This window comes from Manis javanica, chromosome 15, assembly GCF_040802235.1.
Source record: "Manis javanica isolate MJ-LG chromosome 15, MJ_LKY, whole genome shotgun sequence".
In the NCBI taxonomy this organism is placed as follows: domain Eukaryota; kingdom Metazoa; phylum Chordata; class Mammalia; order Pholidota; family Manidae; genus Manis; species Manis javanica.
In genome coordinates, this window is record NC_133170.1 from 11,027,485 (window position 1) to 11,052,402 (window position 24,918).

A 24,918-nucleotide genomic window follows, 5' to 3' on the forward strand; every position below is an offset into this window, starting at 1 on the left:
AAATATTTGCCCCACAATTGACATGGAATAACTTACGAGCCATAGGCACTGTAATATGTTAATGAATTTTTTTTGCAGCTTGTAAGTTAGGTATATTCTTTATTTACAAAAGGCACCATGAACATTATGTAAAGGTGTAGGTGTTGCTTAAATTTAAAACCACTGGATTTACGTCCACTGCCATGTTAACTCATTTAGAAGTAGATGTAGAACACATATGCCTTTATGACAAAAGAAAAGTAACATTATTTATTACTTTTTATCAGTGAAGGCAATTGATACACAACAGGTGATTTGTTTTAAGACCCAGAGGGAACAAGCAGAAAAATTAATAATGGAAATAATTTAAAAGGTATGTATGCGGTGCCAATCACTGGCAGGCTGTTTTCTTACTCCATACATATTATTTCTATAACTGCACTTAAATTATTACCAGGTGCAATTTGTTTTATAGTGAACCTTGAGTATGTGCTGTTAATATTCCAAAATGAATTAAAAATAAGGTACTCTTTCAGAAGTTAAGGGGAGTAAATGTGCAAGAAATTATTTTGCATACTTAAAATGTATTAAATGGAATTTTCCTATCAGTAAAATGAAAAAGTAGGCTAAGATTAACAAAACCCTTTTTAACCTATTAAATTTTTAAAATTAAGAACATATTTTCAGCCAACATTGGCTGCTTGTTAATTTAATTAGTAGTTGGCAGTATCACACAGCTAAATTGCTTTCTTAGTATAAAAATTGAGCATAAAGGGTTGCTGATAAAGCTTTCAGTATGTTTAATTCAGTAAAGCTGCTCAAGTATTTTTTTATATGACATGTATATCTTGCCATTCAAGTTAGAATTATTTTTATAATTATCTGGCATATGTGAACAGCTGGCACTGATTTTCAGTCAAAATAGAGTAATAGTGATCAGTTAGTTTTGTTGATATCTGAATAATAGCGCTGTTTCATAGCTCTGTATTTCCTAAGGAAGTATAAGGCTTCTAGCTCTTTCATTACAAATTCACCCCGTCTAATAAGTTCTTTGATCTTCTCTGGGTCCTTCACATCTTTGTTTTTAAGGAAAGCATTCTTCAGACGCCTTTTAAAATAGTCTCCTCCTTTTGGATAGTCCCGTCCAAGATACAGCAGCTTAAAAAAGAAAGATTATGTATTTCTAAAGAATCCATGTCATATAGCGACATATTCATAAAATTGGCAACATACTACTTACATTTTTATAAAGATTCAATACTTCTCCTCTTAAAGAATTGGCCATTTTCATTTATCATGGAAAGTATCCACTTTTATACATAACATACCTAAAGAAAAAAATTTTTTGCAAATAACTGCATTGTAGTCTTAGAAAAGAAACAGAAAAGACTTGGTGCATTGGGGGAAAGTGTTAACTTTTTTTCATTCAGTTAATACTGACGGAGCACTTTTACTGTTACAGGCAGTGGGATATAGCTATGAACATGTCAGATACTTGCTCTCACAGAACTAAAATCTCCAAGGGAGACATCTAATAAGCGAACAAGATAATTATGAATTGTGCTAAATCCTATGAAGGAAATATAATAGAGAAAATGGATTGTCGTAGATAGATAGGTATGTAGGTGTACCTTTTATACTAGAGTGGGATGAATTAGAACTAGACTTGAATCCTAGCTACATAATATTGTACAGGTTACTTGACTTTCTTGAGCCTCAGTTTCCTTGTCAGCAAAAGGAAGATTATCTTTGCCTTGCTTTCAGTGTAAGGCCAGATATGTTTGGAGGACACAGAAGATTCCTGGCAAATCTAGAAGGGTGCTCTCCCAAGAAAGGCTCAAGAGTAGTAGAAACTGGGTGTGGAAGTCAAGCAGGTGCACAGCTAGTGGTAGATGAGTGCTGAAGAGGCCGAGTGACCAATGGTAAGGGGGTACATGAGCGGGCAGCATCCAGTGAGATGGATCATGCTCCTTCATGTGTCGCCTGTATGCTACTGGGAGGGCAGCCCCTGAAAGGCCCCATGACCGCCTAAATGTAGAAAATAATTCCCAATACTTGTTACAGCTGTGGGACTTAAATCATAAAATTCTTAATATTATAAGCATCTAGTTTATAATGTAATGTCATTTCTGATCTTCCTTAAAATTATTTAATTCCCATTTTCCCAGTCATCTAGGAAAACTGTTTCATACTTTATGTTCCTCCTTAATAAGCTTTTTATTTTGATACAATTTGTTTTGCAGAGAGTTGCAACACAGTACTTAAGTATTTCCCCTGAACTACTTGAGAATAAGTTGCTAACATGATATCCAATTAGCCTGAATACTTTGCAGTGCCACCCAACAGAAATAGTGTAAGCCACCTATACAATTTTACATTTTCTTACTAGCCCATATTAAATAATAAAACAAGTGGAATTAATTGAATACTTAGTTTATATCAAAAATACTACTTCAGTGTGTCATGCTAGCTACGTTCCAAGTGCTCATAGATACCAATGGCTTATTTGCTACCACACTGGACAGCACAGCTGTAGTGTATTTGCTCTGAACAAAGACATTTTCCTATAGAACGATTTGACCAGCAGGATCAGGAAATTAACACTGTCACATAACTCCCATCGAATCCACAACCCCTTCAATTTGGCAGTTGTCCCAAACATATCCTTTATATCAAAAGGATCCTTACACACTGCAATTAGTGTTCATGTCTTCTCAGCCTTCTTCAGCCTGAAACAGTTCCTCAGGATTTCACTGACTTTCATAAACTTGACACTTGTGAAGATCACAGGCCATTTATTTTGTAGAATGTGTCTCATTTTGATGTTATCTCATGGCTAGGTTCATGACGTGCAGTTTGGGTAGAAATACTACAGACATGATAGATTGTTTATTTCACTGCATCCTGTCAAGTGGACACAATCCTAATTTGTTCCAGTATGGTTGATTTAAATTTTGAAAGGTGGTATTTGGATTTCCCACTGTAAAGTTACTCTATTTTTTCCTTTTGATGTTAGTATTTTGTGGGAGGTACTTTGAGACTATTTATGTTCCTGAAAAACCTTTCATCTTGCAAAAAACACATTAAAAATAACAGGATTAAGGGAAAAATAGCTTAGAGCAGACCATTCAAATCCTATGAAACTGTAAACAGAGCACTAATAAAAACTAGAAATTGGTAGCTGGAGAGGTAATTTGAACTACTTGGGTTGCTCTGAGCATAGCCTGACACAGCACAGAGATGTTTCAAATGCTCAACAATAAGAGTAACTGGCAATGAGAGTCAGGGACTGGACACTAAGGAATCAAAAGAGGAGGAGGCAGTCCTTGGGAGGAGAGATGTGCTTCTGATGATGGATATCCTTGGTATGATTGTGATGGTTTCATAGGTATATGTGTATGTCACATTTATCAAATTGTATTTACATGTGTAGTTTATTGTATGTCAGTTTTACTTCAGTCAGATGGTTGAAAAATTGGTGTAAATACACTGGCAAAATGCTAAGAGCAGGGCTGCAAGATAGAGGTACACATGGAAGTAGAGATCATCTAAACCACAAGGCTGCCAATTAGTGGTCAGGGCAGGTGGTTCAGCCTGCCATTAATCAATAGTTGCAAGAACAGGGTGTGCTTCTCTGGGGAGAGATTCCCTGGGTATAAGTTGTTATTTTAAATTAAAATATATATATATACTTGAAAGACTGCTGCTGCCAGTAGGACAGCTAAGTGAAGACCTTTTTATTTCTTAAGTTCAAAAATCTATTGCTTGTCTGGCTTTTTCTTAGGGGTAAAAAATTGCATAGGAACCAACATTTCTATGTTAATGCTCATATAATTCACCTATCTACTGGTAGTTTATGAGCTAATTCATGTAACAAGCATACTGAGGGCAGACGTTTTTTTTTTTCTTTTGAATTCATTAACTGGCTTTTTTACAATTTTGTTTTTATCCAAATTAATGTTTCCGCCTGCTTTGTCTAATCACTTCTGAGCTTTCCTCCAGTGTAACAATCCTTTTTTGTCCACTTTTTCAAGTGAAAGTACAAAAAAGAGCTTTTTAGAAGATCTGCATACAGGGTTGCAGTTTATATAGAGCTTCACTTCCTTAGGGTGATCTGAGTGGGCCCTTTATTTGGGGAAACTTCCATGTCAATATCTTAGATCCTTCCTCGTAGGCTTGTTAGATTCCACAGAGAATTTCCCAGTCTTCTGAGGATTTACTGATTCAACATTAAAAAGTGGAAGAGGAGTGGGAGCCCTGCATTCAGCAGTATGTACATCCAAATTCACTTAAGCTCGGTTTCCAGGGTGGTTCTCACGAACTTAGTGCACGTGAGGACACCTCAGTCCAGAGAAGAGTGTTTTGTCCAGAAATAAACCTCCGTACTTCTATGGGAGCGAGAGTGCAGTGACTTAGAGGTATTTCTTAAACAGCTTTACTTAATCTACTTAATCTACTTTATTTTTCATTTCTAATTCCACTGGCCCTGTTCCAATCTCCTTTGAGAATTATGCAGTATAAATTGGGCTTTTCTGGTAAGCTAAGTCACATGCATTCATCTATTTTACAGCTCCCAAGGTTTTATTGTCATCTCTCATTTGTCCAATTTATTTTTATATCCCTTCACTGAAGATTCAGTGGAGTTTTGGAAGGGAATGAAATTAGATGGGTGTATTTAACCTAATATTAACATCTAATTTCATTAAATTTTTTTTTTTTTTTTTTGCTGAGAGCCATTTTCCAGTGTGGTTTAATCTTACTGAAAAATGACTAAGAACATGTGCTTTAAAAATAATATTAAATCTACATACAGTAATTTCAAATTGCAAATTATAGCCTGTTTAATTTCCTGGCAAAGAGCACAGTTTTACCTAATTCTCAATTTGTATTCTGTGAAAGCTTTTAGAGATGTGTTTTAAATTGTCCTTTGTAGTTGTTGCCCTTATAAACAAATTATGCATAATAATTAGCTGAGCAAAAAATAGCTGTTTGGCTAGTGTAAATTTGTCATGTTCTTTGATATGTTAACTTACACAAATTAAGACAGTTTATTATTTTATTTTGCCCTTCAGGCATTTCAGTTTATTAGCCATTGGGAGAAAGTCAGTCTCCTTGGGTTTACAACTGGTGAATAGTTTAAGTCATTAGGGACCTGGGGCTGGTCCTTAACCCTTCATGAAGTCACAGAGGTTAATCTCTTTGTAGTTAGGGACTGAGGGAAGTCCCCTATCATTCTGAGTATTTGAGTGTGGGCAAAGAAAGAGGTACAATCCTTATTGACAGCTTTTTTTCAATGATCCTGCGCTAAGGAGTTAAGACTTAACCAATTCCAGTCCTGGGTTAACCAAGAATTGTCATTTTACTAGGGGTTTTGGTGCCTGAAGTTGTTGTTAGTCACTTTTATCCATGCAGTACAGATGCACTAAAAGCTGAAGGAAAAAGGCAAAAAAAAAAGGCAGTGCAATGGGTTCCGGACGACTTGACTCAGACAGGTTAAACACATTTTCCCAGACTAGGTAAGCCTAAAAAGCTTCATACAAAGACTTATCCAATTCGTCAGCACCAAAAGATGTAATTAGAGAGGTAGGTGGCAAGAGATTTGCCCCCAAAGACTGACATACTAGCTTGGTCTAGACCAGGCCAACCTAGAAGTGATATGAAAGGCGATAGTTAATATGTTCAGAATGGTTAGGTACTACACTATCTGAAGGTAAAGAAGAATAGGAAATGGGCCGCCTTATACTTAAGCAACTTGTAAGAGAGTACTAGAGGTGAGAAGCAAGTTCATTGGTATAATCTTAGAACACAGTGAGCTGGGGAATACACACAGTAGTGTTCTAACACATCCACAGCAATTCCTCCTTTCTAGGACAGGTTGGTAGAGTGAAAACTTGACCAAATTCTCTTCCCTAGAGGCCTACAATTTAAGGTAATTTGGAATTACTGGAACACCTCCTTAAACTCATTAGTCCTCGGTGACTGAAGATTCTGTATCATAAATATTAGCAGTTTGATTGAAAAACTATTTTGAAATAAAAGCTTACTTCCATACCACGCAGCACCAGAACTCTCTATTAAGTAGACATTACGATGTTTTGATCTTTCTACCAGGGTTTGTAGGTGAAATGTCATAATTTACATAGTCCGGATTTCTGTTACAAAGGGAGTAACATTTTAACCCACAAAGACTAACTCAGCCAAGTAATACTTACAAAGACACTTAGTCAATGTAGTTGGAAGGGACAGCATTTTAAAGAGTTCAGAAATAGAAGTGGTGCTAATGATAATTTTAAAGTATTTTGTATCTTGTCATACTAAAACAGGGAAACAGGGTTTAGGTCCTAAAATCATAGAGAATTCAGTTAGGCTTTGGAAGGGACCTAATTTCTTAATCATTTCTAGTTTTTTCCTGTTGGTCAAAGTTCCAAGTGTTTATTCGTGTGAGAAGACGGAACTTCTGAAGGCTGTGCACTGGTTAATTAGCCTGTGACCTAGGGCAACAACTTTATGAGCCTTGCTGGGCCTCGGCGACCTTCAACTGTAAGGAATACGTGAGCCAGTAACTGCCTCGAATAGTTTCCAGTTCTTATTTATAACATGCCTTGCACAGAAACTGAACTGAACCATGTGTAGAGAGAGAGATTCGAAATTCGAAGGTCATTCATTTCGAAGTAGCTCCAACCCTCTTGGAGCCAATTTATTTACCTCTAGAGATCTAAATGGCCAGTTGAGCCCCTCCCCTAAGAACTGGTGGCCCAGGCAGCCCTCCCGGCTCCCAATCACTTGACCCAATCGCGTAGCAGGCGGCTCCTTGTTTCTCGAAACCCCCATAGAAAGATTCACCCCAATATACTCCAGGAACATAGTGAGTAACAGAACAGAGACTGTCAAGATCGGAAGACGCTCGGAAGCCCTTTCCCACACCCGGTAGTTCGCTCAAAACACACTCGACCGCATCCAGATCCCAGGATCCGGAAAACAATAGAACTCCCCGACGCCTGCACTCACGCACTTCCCAGCGCACCACAGCCGTAAAGGCCTCCGACCGCGTCGACCCCTCCGTCCGTCAACCGCAAAGCGAAGCGGTGGGGCAAGGGATTGGGTAGGGCAACCGCTCAGGAAGGGGGCGGGGCGCCGCCCGGAAGAACCCAGCGCGACCGCGCGGGCCCGTACGTGAGGCTCTGCGTCCCATCCCCGGGGCGCATGCGGGCGGGGCTTGTCGTCATGACAACTCGGGAGCGTTCGTCCAAACAACCCTAAACTGCGGTGTTGCCGACTCTGGACGTGGTGCTTTCCTCAGTATGGTGAGCGGGGCAAGTGGGCGAGCCGGGTGAAAGGGAGGGCATTGATTCTTCTTCACCGGTGTTAATTGATGTAGCAAGAGCCTGTCCCTTGTTAGAGGGGAGAGGGTCGGTTTAAGACCCTGCGGGGATTCGGCCTTCGGATCCGTAGCTTTCCGATCCGGGTTGCAGCGGACAGGTGGATCCTAAACCGGTTTCTGTACAACAGACGATGGCTAATGTGGTCAGGATGTTTCTTAATCCCGCATTGCTACTAAGCTTAAAAACTGGTCTCAGCCTGGTAAGTTCAGTTAATGATAGATGTTCCCATTGAATTGCTTTTTTTATTACACCTTTATGGAAATGCGTTTTTATGTCTCCTCAGCAGCTGATTAAAAGCTATTGCAGTTTGCTCTGCTCCGAAAAATTATTTTTATATGGCCTTTTGTTGTAATATAAATGTTTTATGATTTAAGGTCCTAAGCCTGCCCTGAATTTTTAAGCATGATAGACTGCTCGTGTTTTTCTGCACTCCTCAGCTGTCGCATCTTCAAGAACAAACCAACAAATAGCTATGAGATTATCTCCTTTACATTTGCTTAAATGTGATTTCCCTTTTCATCTATGGGTAAATCCAAGGGGGTAGAAAATGTAATTATTTAACTCATTAGTTAAGGGAAAATACGGAGTTTATTCTTTGTGCTTGGTGCCAGGTAGAAAGTCAAGGATACAAAGATGAATATTACAGCCCCTCCCTGCTGTGGAAAACAGACTAACCAAATTAATTACAAAACAGTTTTATAATTGTAGCAATTGAAGCCACTACAATGGAGTAACAGGGAGTCAGAAATGATTAAATTGGGGCGGGAGACAGTGGGTAGGGTGCAGGAAGGGAAGAGCAAAGCTTTTCAAGCTGTGTTTTAAATTATGATTATGAGTTTACTAGAACTGGGGGGAAGAAAAGGGAGTGGAGAACGTTCATGTCAGTGAGAACAGAACCTAAAAGGACTTTAAGCCGACTTAAAGTGGATGATAAATGGAGAGAACAATAAGCACCTCTTTATTATTTTCAAGTGGGACACAAATTTCTTCTTAGATCATCTAGAGTGTTTCAAAATGTCCCTGGAACATTTTCTTCTAACACCTGGAATGCTTGTTAAAACACAGATACCAGAAACAGCGTGGACTCCAGATCTATATTGTATTAGTTTCCTAAAGCTGCCAAGTAACAAAGTACCACAAAGGAAGTGGCTTATGGCAATAGAAACACCATTTCACAGTTCTGCCAGCTAGTAAATGGGCTAGTAAGTGACATCAAAGTGTCAGGGAGGCTATGCTCCCTCTGCAGGTGCTGGGGAGGGATCTGCTCAAGCCTCACTCCTATCTTCTGTTAGTTCCCCAGCTTGTAGCAACATTGACTCCATTCTGTACATGGCATTTCTCCCTCTGTGCATATCTGTGTCTAGATTTCCCCTTTTTATAAGGACACCAGTCATAGTGGGTTAGAGGCCTACCCTATTCCAGGATGATCGCATCTTAATTTAACAAACTATATCAAAACAACCTTAATTACAAATAAAGTAAAGATCTGAGGCATTTGGGGATTGGACTTCAACGTGTGAATTTTGAGGGGACACAATTCAACCCGTAACATCTACTGAATCACACCGGGGGAAGGGAAGTGAGTGTGTGCACTGTGAGTCAAGTAATACGCATTTTTAACCAGCATCCCAGGTGCTTCTTAAGCCCTCTGAACTTTGAGAACTACTGCACAGCATGATGCTCTTCTGAGCAGGAGGGGTGCAGAGAGGTGCTCACCCGAAACCTGTTTCACATTAAAAGCACTAGTGAAAGGTGGTAGTTTGGATCTATTTAAAAATATGACTACTTGAGAACAGAGGCAGTGCTATTTACCTATTCTGCTATATCGTACTTACTTCAGGATGGAAGAATGTTAACCATTAACTGATAGCAAATATGGTAATAAAAATCGAACCCATTTATAAAAATTGTATGAGCACAAAATCTCTACTATTCCTCTTTATATCATTTCCAGCATCTCAGAGTGCCTTTTGTATAAGTCATTAATAAATATCTGTTGAATGAATTGATGAAATATATGCACCTTTCAAGAAGGTATAATCTACTTTGTGTCAGTTTTAACATTTATAGTTTGTACAGGAATAACCTTAAGGCTTGAACCTGTAATTTCTTCTGTATAAGGCTTCAAATATGGAAAGTGTATGATCTTATAGTCATATGATCTCCTACAAATTCCTTACCAGAAAACTGATGGATACATGGGGCTAATCAGAAAATTTCAAGGAGTGTTATCAAAAACTACGCATAAGTGTAAATGTTTACTGAAATACTTTTTATTTGGAAAGTGTACAACTTACCAAAATAATTTCCAGAAAAGAATTGATCTGCTTTCAGACACATTGCTGAATAGAATCATTTTATCATAGCTTTCCTGCTTTAAATAACCGATTCGTTTTCTATAAAATCGAATTTTACAGAAAGATTATTTCTTTATGAGAGCATCCCATACTTTCAGACTTAACATTAGTTAAGCCAATACTTAGTCAATGCCTTATTGTTCTTTGGAACCCTTTAAACAAGGGCCTTCTTGACTGGTATTCTGCTTAGTGATAGGACATTTCATTAAATGTGGATTATTGAATGATTGTTGTAAGAGTGCAAAATTTACTTACAAAGAATGTTTCAGTGGGTGAACTATTTTTAGCTTTTCCTAGACTTGCTTTTTGTTTTGTCTGTATTCCTATTTAAAAGACTTCTTATTTGGGGATTTACAGAAAAGTTGCAAAAATGGTACAAAGTTCCCCTATACTCTTTACCCAGCTTCTATGAATTTTAACATGTCACATAATCATGGTACTTTGGTTAAAAATGCCTGAATTTTTAAAAAATGTATCAATTCTTTTATGTTTCCAACTTTTAGGGTCGCAAAGCAAAAAAGGTAGGTAGATATTATTTTCTTAAATAGTTTTATAAGCACTGACATTGCATAAATAGATTTCTAAAACTTTTTTTAGTTAATTTTATTATATTGATAGAATTTACTAAGCTTACTTTTTAGTCATTTGTGCTATTTAAATCATGGAATAATCCTTTACAAAAATGGGGCATATTTAAAATGTGACATAAAAAGATATTTCTAGTTTCACAAAGACTTTTGAAAATAGCCTTTAATTTTACTTGTGCCTAGATTTGAGGCTTTTTATTACTTGTGTTCTAGAAAACATTGGATTAGGAACCCCTTTTCTTCATTCCAGATAAACGTAAAAGTATAGTTACAAAACCTGCTATGACTTAAAAGTGGATCCTGGGTATTATGTCTTTAAATGGGTTCCACGGTGACACACACTTGATTTTGTTTGTGCTTTGTAGAAATTTGAGTTTAATAAGGGATGTATGGAATGCCTTTTTCTTTCTTAATAGACATACTTCCAAGCAGAGATTATAATCTCTTGACTGGATAGCCAGATTTAGCTCACAGACATATTTTGTTTTACCTCAAAAGCTTTTAAAAAAAATCAATTCCAAACTATTTTCACACACAAATGTGACCTCCATCCATTCTTGAAAAATTGGAACTATGATGACCTTAGGTGTATAGTCTGTAAGGCAACAGGTGGTGAGACTGAGTAGCAGGCATTGCTTCCAGATGGGCATAACCTCTCAGTTTGCCATAGTCCTGAGCGTGACCAAACTCTGCTGTTCACCTGCCTAAGCTGAGTAGGGATTCGGGTTTGGAATGCCAGCTTAGAGGTGTATCAGAGGTCCCTTCCCTGTAAATTTCCCTACCATTCTGTCTTGTGAAATCAATTATACCCCCTCTGTTCTCAGAGCACGTGCATTCGTACCTATCTTAGTTATAAACCCTTACATCATTTTATTGTACTACTTATAATTGTGGACTGTTCAAGGTCAGGAGCTTATCCTATTTATTTTTATGTCTACAGCATTTAGCACAGAGCCTGACACATAATAGAAATTCAATTAACATTTATCTAATGAGTACGTGAAACTCCTTTACCCTCCCACGTAAAAATACTTGGACCCTTGACTCTTTAGAAGAAATGCTTATGTAAATGTATATTCAATATTTATACAATGAAACATTTCTTCAAGACATAACTCTTGAGTGCCTTCTATGTTTGCTTCTGTTAGTCACTCAGACCCACTACCAACGCAATGCTGTTTTAGGGGCTGTGGATATAAGAACAAAATTTATGAAGCCTCTGGACACATTCTTACAGGGGAAGTATTCTAGAGGGCTACAATACTTTATTGGTTTGTGTGGACATTCAATTTTGCTTTAGATTGTGAAATCTTAGAGGCATTGTTTAAATCTGAAAACTCATTGTTCTAAATGACCTTGGTGATTAATCATGTATGCATGGGTGCTAAATAAATACTTTTGGAATTCTTTGTTCAGAGTGTTGTTTCTCTTAGAAAACGATGAGACGCATCTTATGACACTTGAAACCAAACAGGAGGAAATCACTCACTTTTTAATTATTCCATTCTTAAAGATTATGATTTGGGGATGAGGTATGTCTATAGAGGGAATTTACAGTATAATTAGGAAACAATGAAAGATACATTTTATTCTTTTAGATTTCTTAAAGTTTTTTTTTAAGCTAAAAACTAATAAATGCACATGGTATGGCATTAAGCAGGATAAAAAGGGAAATTTTCCTTCTACTCAAGACTGGAAGAGCCACGGCAAATCTTTTCATAGATTTTCTAAGCATTAAAGAGTACACACATCACACTCCTTTTCTCCCCGCAAATGGGAGCATTCTGCATCTTCTATTGCTGAACAATATTATATTTAATTAATTGCAGGGTACTCACCTTTTTTACATTTTAATAGTACTGAAATTGAGATGTATTTTATGGTCATTAGTGTCATACAATCTCTGTAGTCCTGGATTGACACCCATTTCTTCCAGAGGGGATGTTTGCTTCTGTCAGTCACTTGGCATTACCACTAACATGATAACTACTTTAAATTCTCTGCTTGAGAGTTTTGGGACCACACTAGTCGTATGCAAGCCACATGGACAGGAAATATTATTTTCCTAATTCTTTTTCAAGATTGAGATATGTAAGTGTCCTTGCTGCATCTTTCTGTGCTGCGGGCTCATTTGTCTTTACCTACATCCAGTTTTGTATAGGTGTTTCCAGTTGGGCACCCATCTTGGCATTTCCTGTTTTGGTAGTAATTATTTAAAGGTACATTTTACTTCTGATGGCATCATAGATGTGAAGGAATAACTGTGTGTTTGAAACAAAACAAAACAAAACCTTTTGTTTTGGCTCATTGCGAAATACATCACTTCTTTTCACAGCTGCATCATATCCCATTGGAAGTATGAACTATGATTTTTATGTTGTCCCTATTTTTTGCTACCACAAACAAAGTAGGAATGAAGATCCTTGCAAAAACATGGAGGAATACTTATTAAATTGATTCAGCAGCGATCTAGATATTAAGACAGCAACAGCAAGATAGAAGTTTTGTCCTCATGAAGTTTATATTTTTTTTCCCTGCAGCTTTATTGATATATAATGACATAACATTGTGCAAGTTTAAGGTCTATAACATGATGATTTGATATACATATGTATTATGAAATGACTACTAAAATGCAATTATTAGTGAAATGTTGATATTCAACTATGAAGAGATTTTACAGAACTTGGAATACTTTTATTTGAATTAATTTTATTTGAATAAATTGAGAATGGTGCCCAGGTACTCCCCCAGAAGGAAACTATAAAAGAAAGGGAAAAGGCGAGGAGGTGTCTGTCTTATTGCTCATATCCATACTTAGAATCCTAATTTAGGAACAATGTAGAGATGGTCTTCAATTTATAATGGTTTGATTTACATTTTTTTCTACTTAATGATGATGCAAAAGCAATATATGTTCATTAAAAGCTATACTTAGAATTTTGATCTTTTCTGTGGTTAGTGATATGTATGTAGTATGATATATTTCTTGTGATATGGGGCAGGGAGGCACAGTTCCTAGTCCACTATACAATCATGAGGGTAAGTAACATGTAAAACCATTCTCTATTCCTACACCCATTATGTTTTCACTTTCAGTACACTATGCAATAAATAACATGAGATATTTGACAGTTTATAAAATAGGTTTTGTGTTAGATGATTTTATCCAGCTGTAGGCTAATGTAGGTATTCTGAGCACATTTAAGGTAGCTAGGTTAAACTTTGATGTTCAGTAGGCTAGCTGTATTAATTTGTTTACTGGTATATATCAAATGCCTGACAAATCTTAGACATTCAATATTTTCATTAAATGAATATTTTATTGAATGAACAGTCCACAATTTATTTCTTTGAAAATATTGATAAAATTGACAATTCTCTAGTAATTTTTTCAAGAAGAATGAGAGGCATAAATAATATTAGGAATGAAAAGAGATACATGACTTTAACAATAAATGACATTTTATGTTATTATTATTTTATGTCAGTAAATTAGAAAGTTAAGATGAACTAGACAAATAGCCAGAAAAAAAAAAACTTAGTCCTTTTCATGATGGAGTAGAAAACGTTTAACAGCCCTATAGTCATTTAAGAAATTAAATCAGTGGTAAAAATCTTACCAGAAAGAAAATTCTAGGTCTACAAGTCTATGTTAGCTAGTTCTTAATTTAGAGATAAATAATTTCATTTTTATAAAAACTCTTCCAGAACATGAAAAAGGAACACTCATAATTCATTTTGAGTTAGCTGGATAGTCTGAGAATAGTATGAGAAAGGAAAATTGAAGCCCATTCATAAATACAAAATCTGTAAACAAAATGTTACCAAGCTTAATTTGGAAGTATATAGAATGATAATAAATAATGACCAATTTAGTTTATTCCAGGAAGGCAGAACTGGTTTAATATAAGAAACTAAATGAATACAATTAGGTTAAGCTAGAAATTCAATTACTGTAATTTCACATGTAACAGGTTGAAGGGCATTTCCTTAGCCTGTTAAAGGTATCTATATTAAACAAAACTAAACAAAAACAAAAACTACGAGAGAAGCAAAGTACTGAAGTTAACAGATATTGATTTGGGTAATGATTATGGGAGTATAAATTAGAATAATTACTTTGGAAGTTCGTTAACATTGAAAATGCACATACCTACCAGTTATACTCCTAGGTAAACACCGTAGAGAAACTCTTGCAAATGGACACCAGGGTACATACACTTGAAGGCTTAGAGCAACATTATTCATGATAGTAACAAACTAGAAACCATCTGGTGCCTATCAGTAGGAGAATGGACAAATTAATGAGTTACTAGTCCACAGTGAAAACATACAGCTACAGCTGTATCCATTACATGGATGAATCTTACAAACACCACAGTGTATAAAGAAGTAAATCTCCCAGAAGGACAAATATTGTAGTATTCTAATTATATGAAATATCTGGAGTACTCAAACTCAGAGACGGAGAGTTGAACGGTGGTTAACAGGAGCTGGAGCTGGGGAAGAAGGAGGAGTTAATGTTTAATGGATACAGAATGTCATTTTGGGAGATGAAACGTTCTGGAGAAGGGTGGTAGGGATGGTTGTATAAAAATGTGAGTGTATTTAATGCTCCTGAACTGCAGTGCACATTTAAAAATGGTTAAAATGGTAAATTTATGTTTTGTATACTTTGCTACATTAAGAAGTCCATTACAAATGTATACATAAAGTATAATTGGGTTTATGTAAAGTTAAAAATAAGCAAACTATATTATTTCAGAATACATACCTTTGTAATAAATTAGAGAAAAGCAAACAACCATCACAAGCATCAACAATTTTCTCTAGGGGTAATTCTTTTTTGTAAATCAGTATAATTTTTAGCACACGATCTGGAAAGAATTCAAATAACTGCATGATGCAGGTGTAACAAGCCTACTCCCATTGGCTTTTAATAGAAGCTGGATCTCTCATTTCTTATATTTGTAAAAATTAAAAATTAAAATAGATTTCATTTGAATCCTTGTTCATTCATCAATAGTGAACAATTGTCCATGGATCATGACCTAACCAAGAAAAAAAAAAAAGCCAACCATTCTCATCAAGAGATACATATCCAGCAAAAGATTACTTTTTATGTTTAATATTTACTTATCAAAATTTGTAATGCTATATGTTGCTTTGTGTTGTATACTGAAAATAATTATAAGATTAACTCAATCCAGAGCAAAATTTTCATTACTTAGAAGCTTAAAGGTAAAGAACTAAAAATATTAATTTTTTTATATAGATTCTTGTGACAGATAAATATAGGATAAACAAAAGGTTTTCATGGATATACCATTAGGATAAGATTCTGTGAGGGAAGTAGAATGGAAATATGAGTTCAAAGAGGAAAAGGATTAAAATTTTATTAAAAGCTTGTTCACATTTTTAAAACTTGATGATATTGGCCATTAAATCACTATGATATATAGATACCATTGGATATGTTTTAAATAAAGGAGTGATGTAAAAGCTTTATGTATCATATACCAGAAGGAACAACATTTTCATCTACTTAAGCTTGTGATGAAAAGTTTTCAATGTCAATTTAAAATGTGTGAAGGGACATACAATTTTTCAAAATTCTTTTAGGGAATATGTGAGCAAATAATTTCAAAAGTTACTGATCAACTACAGCTAAAACTGGAGGAAAGGCCAGAAAAGTCTGAGAAAGAGGGACCTGGGAGACAAGCAGCAAAATCAGAACAAACCTGAAGGTCTGGTGAAGGAAATATTTCAAGAAGGAAAAAAACCTTGTCGAATGATGGTGTCAGATGAGTAAAATGAGGGCTGAGAATTGACCAATGGCATTGGAAACATGGCATTTTAAGGTCCCTTAATGAGAGAGGGTTTAATGGAGCAATGGAAAGGAAAGACCGCTTGGAGTGGGCTGTGCAGAAAATGAGAAAGTGGAAGCAATGGGTAATTCCTTTCAGGTGGTCTGCTATAAAAGGGTAACAGAATTGTAGCAAAAGATGGAAAAGGATTTGAAATCCACAGAGAGAGAAATTAATAAATAACTAGAGGTGTTAACTACAGGAGCCAAGTCTTAAGTAGGGTTAATAAGGGTTGGGGTCCAGTGTAGAAGTGGCAGGTTCAGCCTTAAATAGCAGAAGGTACCTCCACTCTAAATGGGTAGGAAGGCAGACAAAGATACACGGAGGTTCAAAGACTTGGTGTGTAAAGATTATTCTCTCTCCAAAGTTTCTAGTGATGTAAGAGGTAAGGTCAACAGCTAAGAGTAGGACAGTGGAGAGGAGTTTTGGAGATTTGAAGAGTGAAGAGAATGAAATAGTAATTGGGATGCTCTATGGGGCTAAAAGCCTATTTAAAGGTTGTGTTCATAAATTTGAGCACTTGTATTTTTCTCTGGCAAGGTTCAGCTGCTCATATTGCTAGCACAGAATAATCGGAGAGTTGACTTTAACTAAAACTAGGAATTTGCCAGCTGAGCTTCTCAGAGGGAAAGGAAAAATAGTGGAGGCGGAGATATGTAAATTAGTGAATTTGGTGATGAAATCTAACCTGGGAAAGGAAGAAGTGACGTATGAGGGGTTGATGAACAGTGCAAAGTGGCAGGGCCAATGGACTGGAGATTTCAGTGGGGCTTCCTGAAGCAGGTGAGCAAAGAGAAGATGGTCATCCAGGAGTTCGTTTATTACAAGGGTTGCTCATGTTGAGCCCTACGCGTAAATGGTACGCTTCTGTATGCACAGGGAGAATGGGCACGTGGTCATCGCCCAGTCAGTTCTCAGATCCGTCTTCTGAAGCCCTGATCGCCTTGCTCAACCGCAGCTCTCCAATTCCAACGCCTGCAATCGTTGCCTGGATGCTCCACTAACACTTCATGCTAATCATATTTAAACTCCTTCAAACAGTTTCTCTTTCAAATACGCTTGTTCCGGACACCGTTCTTTTGACTCTTCTCTGACCCCTTCCTCTCTTCTTGCTTCCAGGTGCAATCTAATCAAATAAATCATCTTATAAAACATTTATTGGACCCATTCTTCTTTCTGCATTTCCATTGTCATAACTTTATTAACTTGTGTTAATAGTCACCAAAATAGTATCCTCTTTATAGTCATTTTTTTCCTCTAATACCATGTTACTTTTCAAAATTATGTTTTTAATAGCCACAGCCCTTCTCAAAAAATTTAAGGGGATTTCCAGTTCTTTTAGAATCATGTCCAAACCCTATAGCATAGGCTCCAGCCTACTTTCCATGCTCATTTCCATTTCACCTCTTCTTGGAGCCTTCTCAGGCTACACGGAACATGTGGGCCTTTCCACCCTGTATCTTATGCCTGCATTTCCCTCCTCTTGGGATTTCTTCCCCTCATATTGGAATGTTAAAATTTGGGGGGCACAAACTTAAATAGTACCTGCTCTATAAAAATTTTACTTGGTCCCAACTCTTGAAAAAGATCTCTTTCCTCTAAATTTGCAATATAACTTTATATGTCTATTAGTAATAAAAATATTTTGTGACAGCTGGCAGTATATGAAAACTGTTTTTACATTTCTTTTAACCCTTACAGCAGTGAAAGGAGGTTTTATTTAGCACCATTTTGAAAATGTGGAAACTGGGAAAGAGAGAATTATTTAAACTGTATATACTTGGTACAGTCACTGTTACCACTGAATCATTTATACGCTTGTTTTTCTTGTTTCCGTACTTTCTCCTCAGCGCATTGAGTTAAGTCAGCATAGTGAGCAGTCTTACTTGAATGAGTGAGAGATTGGCCAAGTCTTTCTTGGCCACAATAGTTATGAAAAGTGTTTTCATGACTATTTGTGTTATATATGTTTTTAAATAATTTAGATGCATGTTAATGGCCTTGTTTTATGTCGTGACCTTTGTTAAGTCTGGTGGTAAGAAAAAGATCAGCAAAGCTGAACGATTGAAGCGGCTACAAGAGGAAGAGGAGAGACGAGAAAAAGAGGAAGGTACAAAATACACAGAAATACTATTTTCCTATGCAGATAGTACTAACGATTGGTTGGTATTTCTGTATTCCAGTGGATATTTTCTTAAAGAATTAAAAAAATACCTACTATTCAAAGGGTACCCAGAAAATTCTGTTAATACACACCAGTCAACTTCCAGATAGACCCTGGAGTTAGTTTCCAGGTAAGATACAGGAGGCCCAGTTAAATCTGAATTTAAGATAACCAATGGATAATTTAGGACAATTTGCTTTGTGTAATATTTGGGACTTCCTTAATCCAAGTTTAACAAGTCCATTATTTATCCGGTATTCAAATTCAGCTGAGCACCATGTATTTTTATTTTCTAATTCTGACAACCCTTGAAGTATTTATGTTTACTGATGAAATATGGAGTACAATAAGAATTCTGAAACTCAATTAAATATAGGAAATATACACAAGAGATACAACAGCCTAAGTTCTTATAATTTAATAACATTTGTTTGCCAAAATTAAAGACTGTCATTTGTTAAAAAATGTCAGCTAAAATTTTAAAAAATTGGTTATTTAAAAATCCAAAAAAGAGATTTAAAAAATCTGAATATTTCAAGTGGTTTAGTTTTTAGCACTAAGAACATCTGTGGATTCATATTCAGGTTTTAAAAGTCTGTCCTCAGGTTCCATATTGATTTTTTTATGTATACTTAAATAAATCCTTTTAAGGTGACCCATGATGATAATACAATATTAGGATCTAGATCTTGGAGAATGTTTTATATTGGATTAAACTCATATTCTTCAACATATATTTCATATTTTGTTTTTAATATTGAAAGCAAGAGAGAATCAAAATAATTGCTTCTGATGATGTAAATGTCACAAGATAATGGAAATCTTCTGGAGAGTTTACCTCTCTTAATTGCCCATGATAGATCTGTAATTTTTTTATTGATTGAAGTCATTATTGGAATGCTATAAGCTTTTTGGAGAAGAGAAATGTCATTGTGAGTCCTTTTGGCCGGAAAGATTGAATCATGTTACTTTGTGAAAGAAATCTGGCATTTTTCTTATTTCTGCCACATAATAAATGTTGTGATTTCTATAAAACATTCCACCATCACTACATCTTGAAAATATTTGAAGTAACTTAAGAGCTTACAACCAGATTGATTTAATCACTGAGACAAAATTGTTTTGGTTCTTTAGAGGAAGCCCGTCTAAAACATGAAAAAGAAGAAATGGAAAGACTTGAAATACAACGAATTGAGAATGAAAAATGGCAGCAACTTGAAGCAAAAGTAAATTAATAATTATTGATGAAGACAAAATATGTGGCTATCTAGTCATTTGGCCATTTAATGTCATTCTCTCCCATAGCTACCAATAATATTTTAGGCCTTTATGAACTGGTTTAACTCATTTAATCTCACCCTAAGGTTAGTGAGATATTATTATCCACATTTCACAGATAAGGAATTTGAGTAACAGAGAAATGAAGCTGCAAATAAGTTGCAGTTAGGACTTAGACATAAGAAGTCTTGCTTGAGAGCACATGCTTATAACCATTAAGTTATTACTTTCCAATATCAAGGACTAAAAAAAATTCAAATTCTACCTCTCCATTTTCAGTTTCACTTCTCCCTTTCATCAGAATTTTTCAGAGCAATAGTTCTGAAATATTTTGATGCTAGGACAAAACCTCATTAAAAATTGAAGATTCCCAAGGAGCTTTTGTTTATGTAAGCTATATCTACCAGTATTGACCATGTTAGAAATTAAAACTGAGAAATTAAAAAACATTTATTATATTAATAGACATTAAACTTTGTTAAACATTACTAAAAATAAACACATTAACATCTTTAAGAAAGAAAACAACTATATATAATTATATGTGTAAAATATAATTGACATATAACACTATATTAGTTTTAGGTGTACAGCCTAATAATTTGATGTTTTTATATGTTGTGAAGAGTTACAGTAAGCTATTAATAAATTATTTTTTAAATTAGGGAAATGAATGGCTTTGTTTATATTTTCTAAATCTCTAATGTTTGACTTGGAAGACAACTGGATTCTCATACCTGCTTCAGTATTCCATCTTTTATAATGTGGTGTTTGATTGAAATATATGAAGAAAATCTGGCTTCACACAAACATATAGTTGGAAAAAGGAATATTGTAATAGCCTTTCAGATAATTGTGGATGTTGTTCTTTGATACTGTACCCAAACTCAATAAGTGATCGTTTCTTAACGTGGATCTGAAGCCATATCAATGAACTTTTCATACTTTGTTACACTAAAATATTGATGTCTTACACTTTAAATAGATCTTGTATCCATGCATGATTTTCAACATCATGCATTGGTTGCTTGAAAAATTTTGGTTCACTGAATTATTTGCTTCCAAATGTTGACATGTTTTGTTTATTTTCAAAGAACTCACATGTATTAATATCTCCAATCAAATTAGGAAAGTTTTTGAGGATTGAGAACGGCCAAGCTCACACTGGTAGATTCAAGTTTTCCAAAATTCAAAATCCTACTTGAAAGCTTTCATTTTGTCATTGATAACAAATACTTTGAGTCATTTGCTGGAAGGGACATGTTCAATTCATTCATTCTTCAGAGACTGTCTGCCAAAATAGTCAGATAATTGTACGAGTGTTTATTTCTCAAGAAAGTATTGTCCTTTGATATGTAGCAGATGTGCTTTATGCTTATTCTCACTTTATCACACAGAATATTAAAAAGACATACTTAAGAGTTAATATTTAATAAAATTAATGATTTCCACTTATTCAACAGGTCATTCTTGTGCAAAACTGGCTGTTTATCACCCTCCTCCCCAAAGAATATGACAACAACTGCAGTTCATGCCTTGATTTGTGCTGAGGTGCAAGCAGTTTTACACCGGCTTGCACAATCAGTTTTACCATCAGTGCAAATGCATACACTACAGAAAAGGCTAATAATGTTTTAGTATTCTTATGAAAGTAGATTTGACCTCACAGATCCTGAAAGAGTCTTGGGGACCCACCCGAAGTCTGCAAATCACACTCTGCAAATCATTTTCAGTTGAAACCTTGGAAATGCCACATGTAGTCAAACTCATTTTAGTATTCATTTTGAAACTACTACTTTGCCAAGTAAATTTTAGATGATACTCCTTGTGAAACACAAACACAGTGTATCTCTCCCCATGCAATAGCATCTAGAAAGGAGAAATGAAGAACTTGAAGAACTTTATTCCTTAGAGGGGTGTTTTCTTGAAGCAGAGAAACTGAAACGAGAAACTAGATTGCTTTCTCAGGTAAGACTTTTTTACTTTTAGCTAATACTTCTTTAGCACAAGAAGGAATTATAGTCTGATATCCTAATTTTTAACCTCCCAAATTAAAGTTTCTCTATAAAATATCTCTAATCTGACAAAGCTCTCTCCTATTGCTTGTAGCAAAGTAAATTCATACAGCTTTGTAGATAACTATTTGTCAATAACATCCTTGAAATTTTTATGCTTTGATTTAATTTTGGGGAATCTATACTGAATATTATCCTAAATTAAAATAGAAAAACTCTGAGTTTAAGACAATCCATCTTGCTCAAAACAGCGTAACTTTGGAAATGATATAGGTGATTATCAGGAGAAAAGGGAAAACTGTAATATTATGGCCAGATGATTATAATTTTAAGCAAAAAATTTTAAGTACAATATGACTACAAATGTAGGAGTTGTACAGACCACAAAGTGAATGGAAGGACTCATATTAATATGCCACTAGCAGTTAGTAAATAGTAATATGAGAGTAACCTGAGTAATAATTTGAGAAGTAGAAATAGGCCTGTGTGGCTTTTGTAAATAGCTATATGATTAGAGAAGAAAGCTTTTAAACAAAGCCAGCTGATACTGTTTTTTAAAAAAATGACAGTAAGTAGAATTTCTATTAATTTTAATTAATGAGACTTATGAATTACTTTGATGAAGAGGAAATTGGTTAATTTAACAATATCTCAAGTAACTAGTTAAAGTCATATGTTTTTTGCCTAGTTTGGAAAACTAGGTTATGACACCTACTTCAAAACACTTGAAAATATGTCAAAAAGAAGTAATTTAACCTTTGGTTGAATTTTCATCAGTGTGAACCTTCAAATATTTGTATTCCACAGTGGGAACACTACGTTCAATGTGATGGGAGCCCTGATCCTTCAGTATCCCAAGAAATTAATACTTTTGTTAGTTTGTGGAAAGAGGAAACAAATGAGACTTTTGAGAAAGTGATTGTGAAGAGTAAACTAGTGCTAAGAGTAAGTACCTAGGTATTATTCTATAATTTCAAATTATTATTTGAGAAGTAGAAATTAGCCTGCATGGCTTTTGTAAATATCACTATATGATTAGAGAAGAATGCTAAGCAAAACCAATTCATACTGTTTTAAAAATAAAAATATGACAGTAAGTAGATACTGAGGCTATCAATTATTTTGATGAAGAGGAATTTGGTTAATTTAGCAAGATCTCAAATAACTAGTTATGAGTTGTCTGGTATTGACAATATTGACTCAAAAAATAGCACTTAACTGAGTAAATATAGTATTTGCCAATTAATAACACTACTGCTTCCTTGGTTATGGAGAAAAATACTTGGTAATCTTTTCATATTCTGTTTTATTGTTACAACTCCTAAAAATCTCTTGCCACCTTAGTAAGGTCAACATAAGATAAATGTGAAACTTCAACTGTATATGTTTCTAATTCAAGCCAAAAAAAAAAATCAAGCTGTGTCTGTGACCATTTTTGTAGATAACTGGGTGGGGGGAAAGTTTATGATTTTGTTCTCAGCTGCAATTATCCACTCTTCAGTGATTCAGTACACATGTTTTTTAATGTTAACTATGTGCCAGGAACCTACTCTTTTAGGCACTGGAAGTACAAAGATGAGTAAGAATACCCTATTCTTCAACTTCTGCAATTAGGATGGATTGGGTAGCCTGCGGAGCTACCACTTTCCAAATGCACTTAAAAATGCTAGAAAAAAATTATTTAAATGATATTTAAATCCATTGCCTAGCTCAAAAGAAAGTGATGGAAGATCATATTTATTTTCTGAATAAAACAATTCAGAAAAGGTGGCAAGTCTTGAATTCAGTAGCTTCCCAGAGAGTATCTATCTGTTGACATCGGGTGGTTTGGCATTGGTTTAAAGGGCCATGAGGAGGCAAAGCCTCTGGCATATGCAAGGCGGCCAGTGGATCAGAGACACTCTCTGTGGCTGGGAGCCTCCAAAAGGTATTGTGGATAATAGGCGGAAAAAATTATTCAGCCAAGAGAGAGGATGAAGACTTGTTTGGCTTTTCTTAAACCTAGTCTCTACTGAGAATTCTTAATCACAAGTGAGTCAAAAGTTGTTTGGAAGAATTTCCCAGAAGACAGCACGGAGAGATAAAAAGATGGAAAATATGAATGAGTGGTTTACAGACATGCATGACAGAGCAAGAAGGGCTAAAAATATATTGAAAAGGTGTATGAGAAGGAGATAGAGAAGAATGAGGGACAGACAGTATCCGAAGAGATAATGACTAACAATCTTCCAGAACTGAGATTCAAGAACCCAACAAATCCCAGTTTGGGATAAATAGAAAGAAATCCACACTTAGACATACCTCCCTAGTAGTAGAAACTAGAAAAAATTCACTCCTCTCTGTCCTGTTATTCTCGAATGCTTCTTATTCCAATTCCCCGCCACATTTTTGTGCTTTTGCCACGTGGGTTACTTCATCTCCATGTTGCTTTAAAACGGAGTAACTTCAGCCTCTGCAAGCTCCTAACCCGCACTGCCTGATTCAATGTGGACAACAAGCTTCCGAGACTGGTTTTACACAAGCATAGACTGTGACCTGCTTTCAGTCCCCTGTGAGACCTTAGATGGGCCTTGCTCTGACTTTCCAAGGCTCCAAGGAGCCTCCCACACACTGGGTGAGATATCTGGACACCAGTGGCTTCATCATGCAGTGTTCTTGCCCTTGAGCATCCTCTCTGCCAGGGATGCTGCCACACCTGGTGCTAGTCCAGGAACCTGGGGTTCTGCAGGTTAGCAGGGAGGCAACGGGCAGAAGCACGAGAGGTCACCAGTGATGAGCTGGAAGGGACACCCTCCTGTCATGAATGTGGGGTACAGAGGCAGAAGTAATAAACTACAGTAGGGAAAACAGGAGACGGAAGAGGAGACCCCATGGCAAATGCCAGCTTCCAAGGTATCGAGTTTATTTATTTAACAAACTCCTATGTTAGGCTTACCATGCCAGGTTTTAGAAATAGTAACTTCCTAAATTCTCATAATAACTTGTGAGGTAGGCGCCACTATCCCCATTTTACAAGTGAAGAAGCCGAGGCACAGAGATGTTAAGTAACTTGCCCAAGGTCACATTGCTAGTAAGAGTCGGCTGAGACTGAAGCCCAGCGTGCTGGCTTGTTTCCATGTTACCCTGCACTGCTATGCTGCCTCTCAATTTAGAAATTTTCCATGTAGTATCCATGTCAGTGCTGCCAGCTAAACTCTGCCACTTAGTAACTAATAATAGTTCATCAGATTCCTTGATCACACTGTGCCTCAGTTTCTCCCAACACTTTAAATCTCTCTCCGCTCTC

The 24,918-nt window shown here is 35.9% G+C and overlaps 2 protein-coding genes across 8 annotated transcripts in view; one reads left to right on the plus strand and one right to left on the minus strand.

The window, feature by feature from the left end:
* Positions 1–222: 222 nt before the first annotated feature.
* ETFRF1 (electron transfer flavoprotein regulatory factor 1) lies at positions 223–7,116 on the minus strand. 2 transcript variants are annotated; one of them, XM_017658434.3, is made up of 3 exons: positions 6,992–7,116; positions 1,220–1,307; positions 223–1,137 (listed from the first exon to the last, which is right to left on the minus strand). In XM_017658434.3, exons 2-3 carry the CDS (start codon positions 1,268–1,270, stop codon positions 916–918), a joined length of 273 nt encoding a protein of 90 aa, XP_017513923.1. In that variant the 5' UTR covers positions 1,271–1,307; positions 6,992–7,116; the 3' UTR covers positions 223–915. The 2 variants fall into 2 exon arrangements, with proteins under 2 accessions (XP_017513923.1, XP_017513922.1); XM_017658433.3 differs by having other exon boundaries at positions 6,988–7,113.
* Positions 7,117–7,149: 33 nt separating this feature from the next.
* The window catches only part of DNAI7 (dynein axonemal intermediate chain 7), a 52,054-nt gene continuing 34,285 nt past the window's right edge, over positions 7,150–24,918 (plus strand). For 2 of the 6 annotated variants that reach the window (XM_073223250.1, XM_073223252.1), the window contains exons 1-6: positions 7,298–7,560; positions 10,222–10,239; positions 18,204–18,285; positions 19,474–19,565; positions 21,484–21,585; positions 22,440–22,577. In XM_073223250.1, coding sequence (XP_073079351.1) covers positions 7,492–7,560; positions 10,222–10,239; positions 18,204–18,285; positions 19,474–19,565; positions 21,484–21,585; positions 22,440–22,577 — 501 coding nt within the window. In that variant the 5' untranslated portion in view covers positions 7,298–7,491. The other 4 variants (XM_017658427.3, XM_073223251.1, XM_017658429.3 and 1 more) reach the window with 4 other exon arrangements.

What these genes read in the sequence shown, in the direction of transcription:
- ETFRF1 (XM_017658434.3), bottom strand. Translation starts at nt 1,270, where the DNA reads ATGAAAATGGCCAATTCTTTAAGAGGAGAAGTATTGAATCTTTATAAA. An exon ending in TATTGAATCTTTATAAAAAT is followed by an intron (nt 1,138 to 1,219) that starts GTAAGTAGTATG and finishes TTCTTTTTTAAG; the next exon opens with CTGCTGTATCTTGGACGGGA.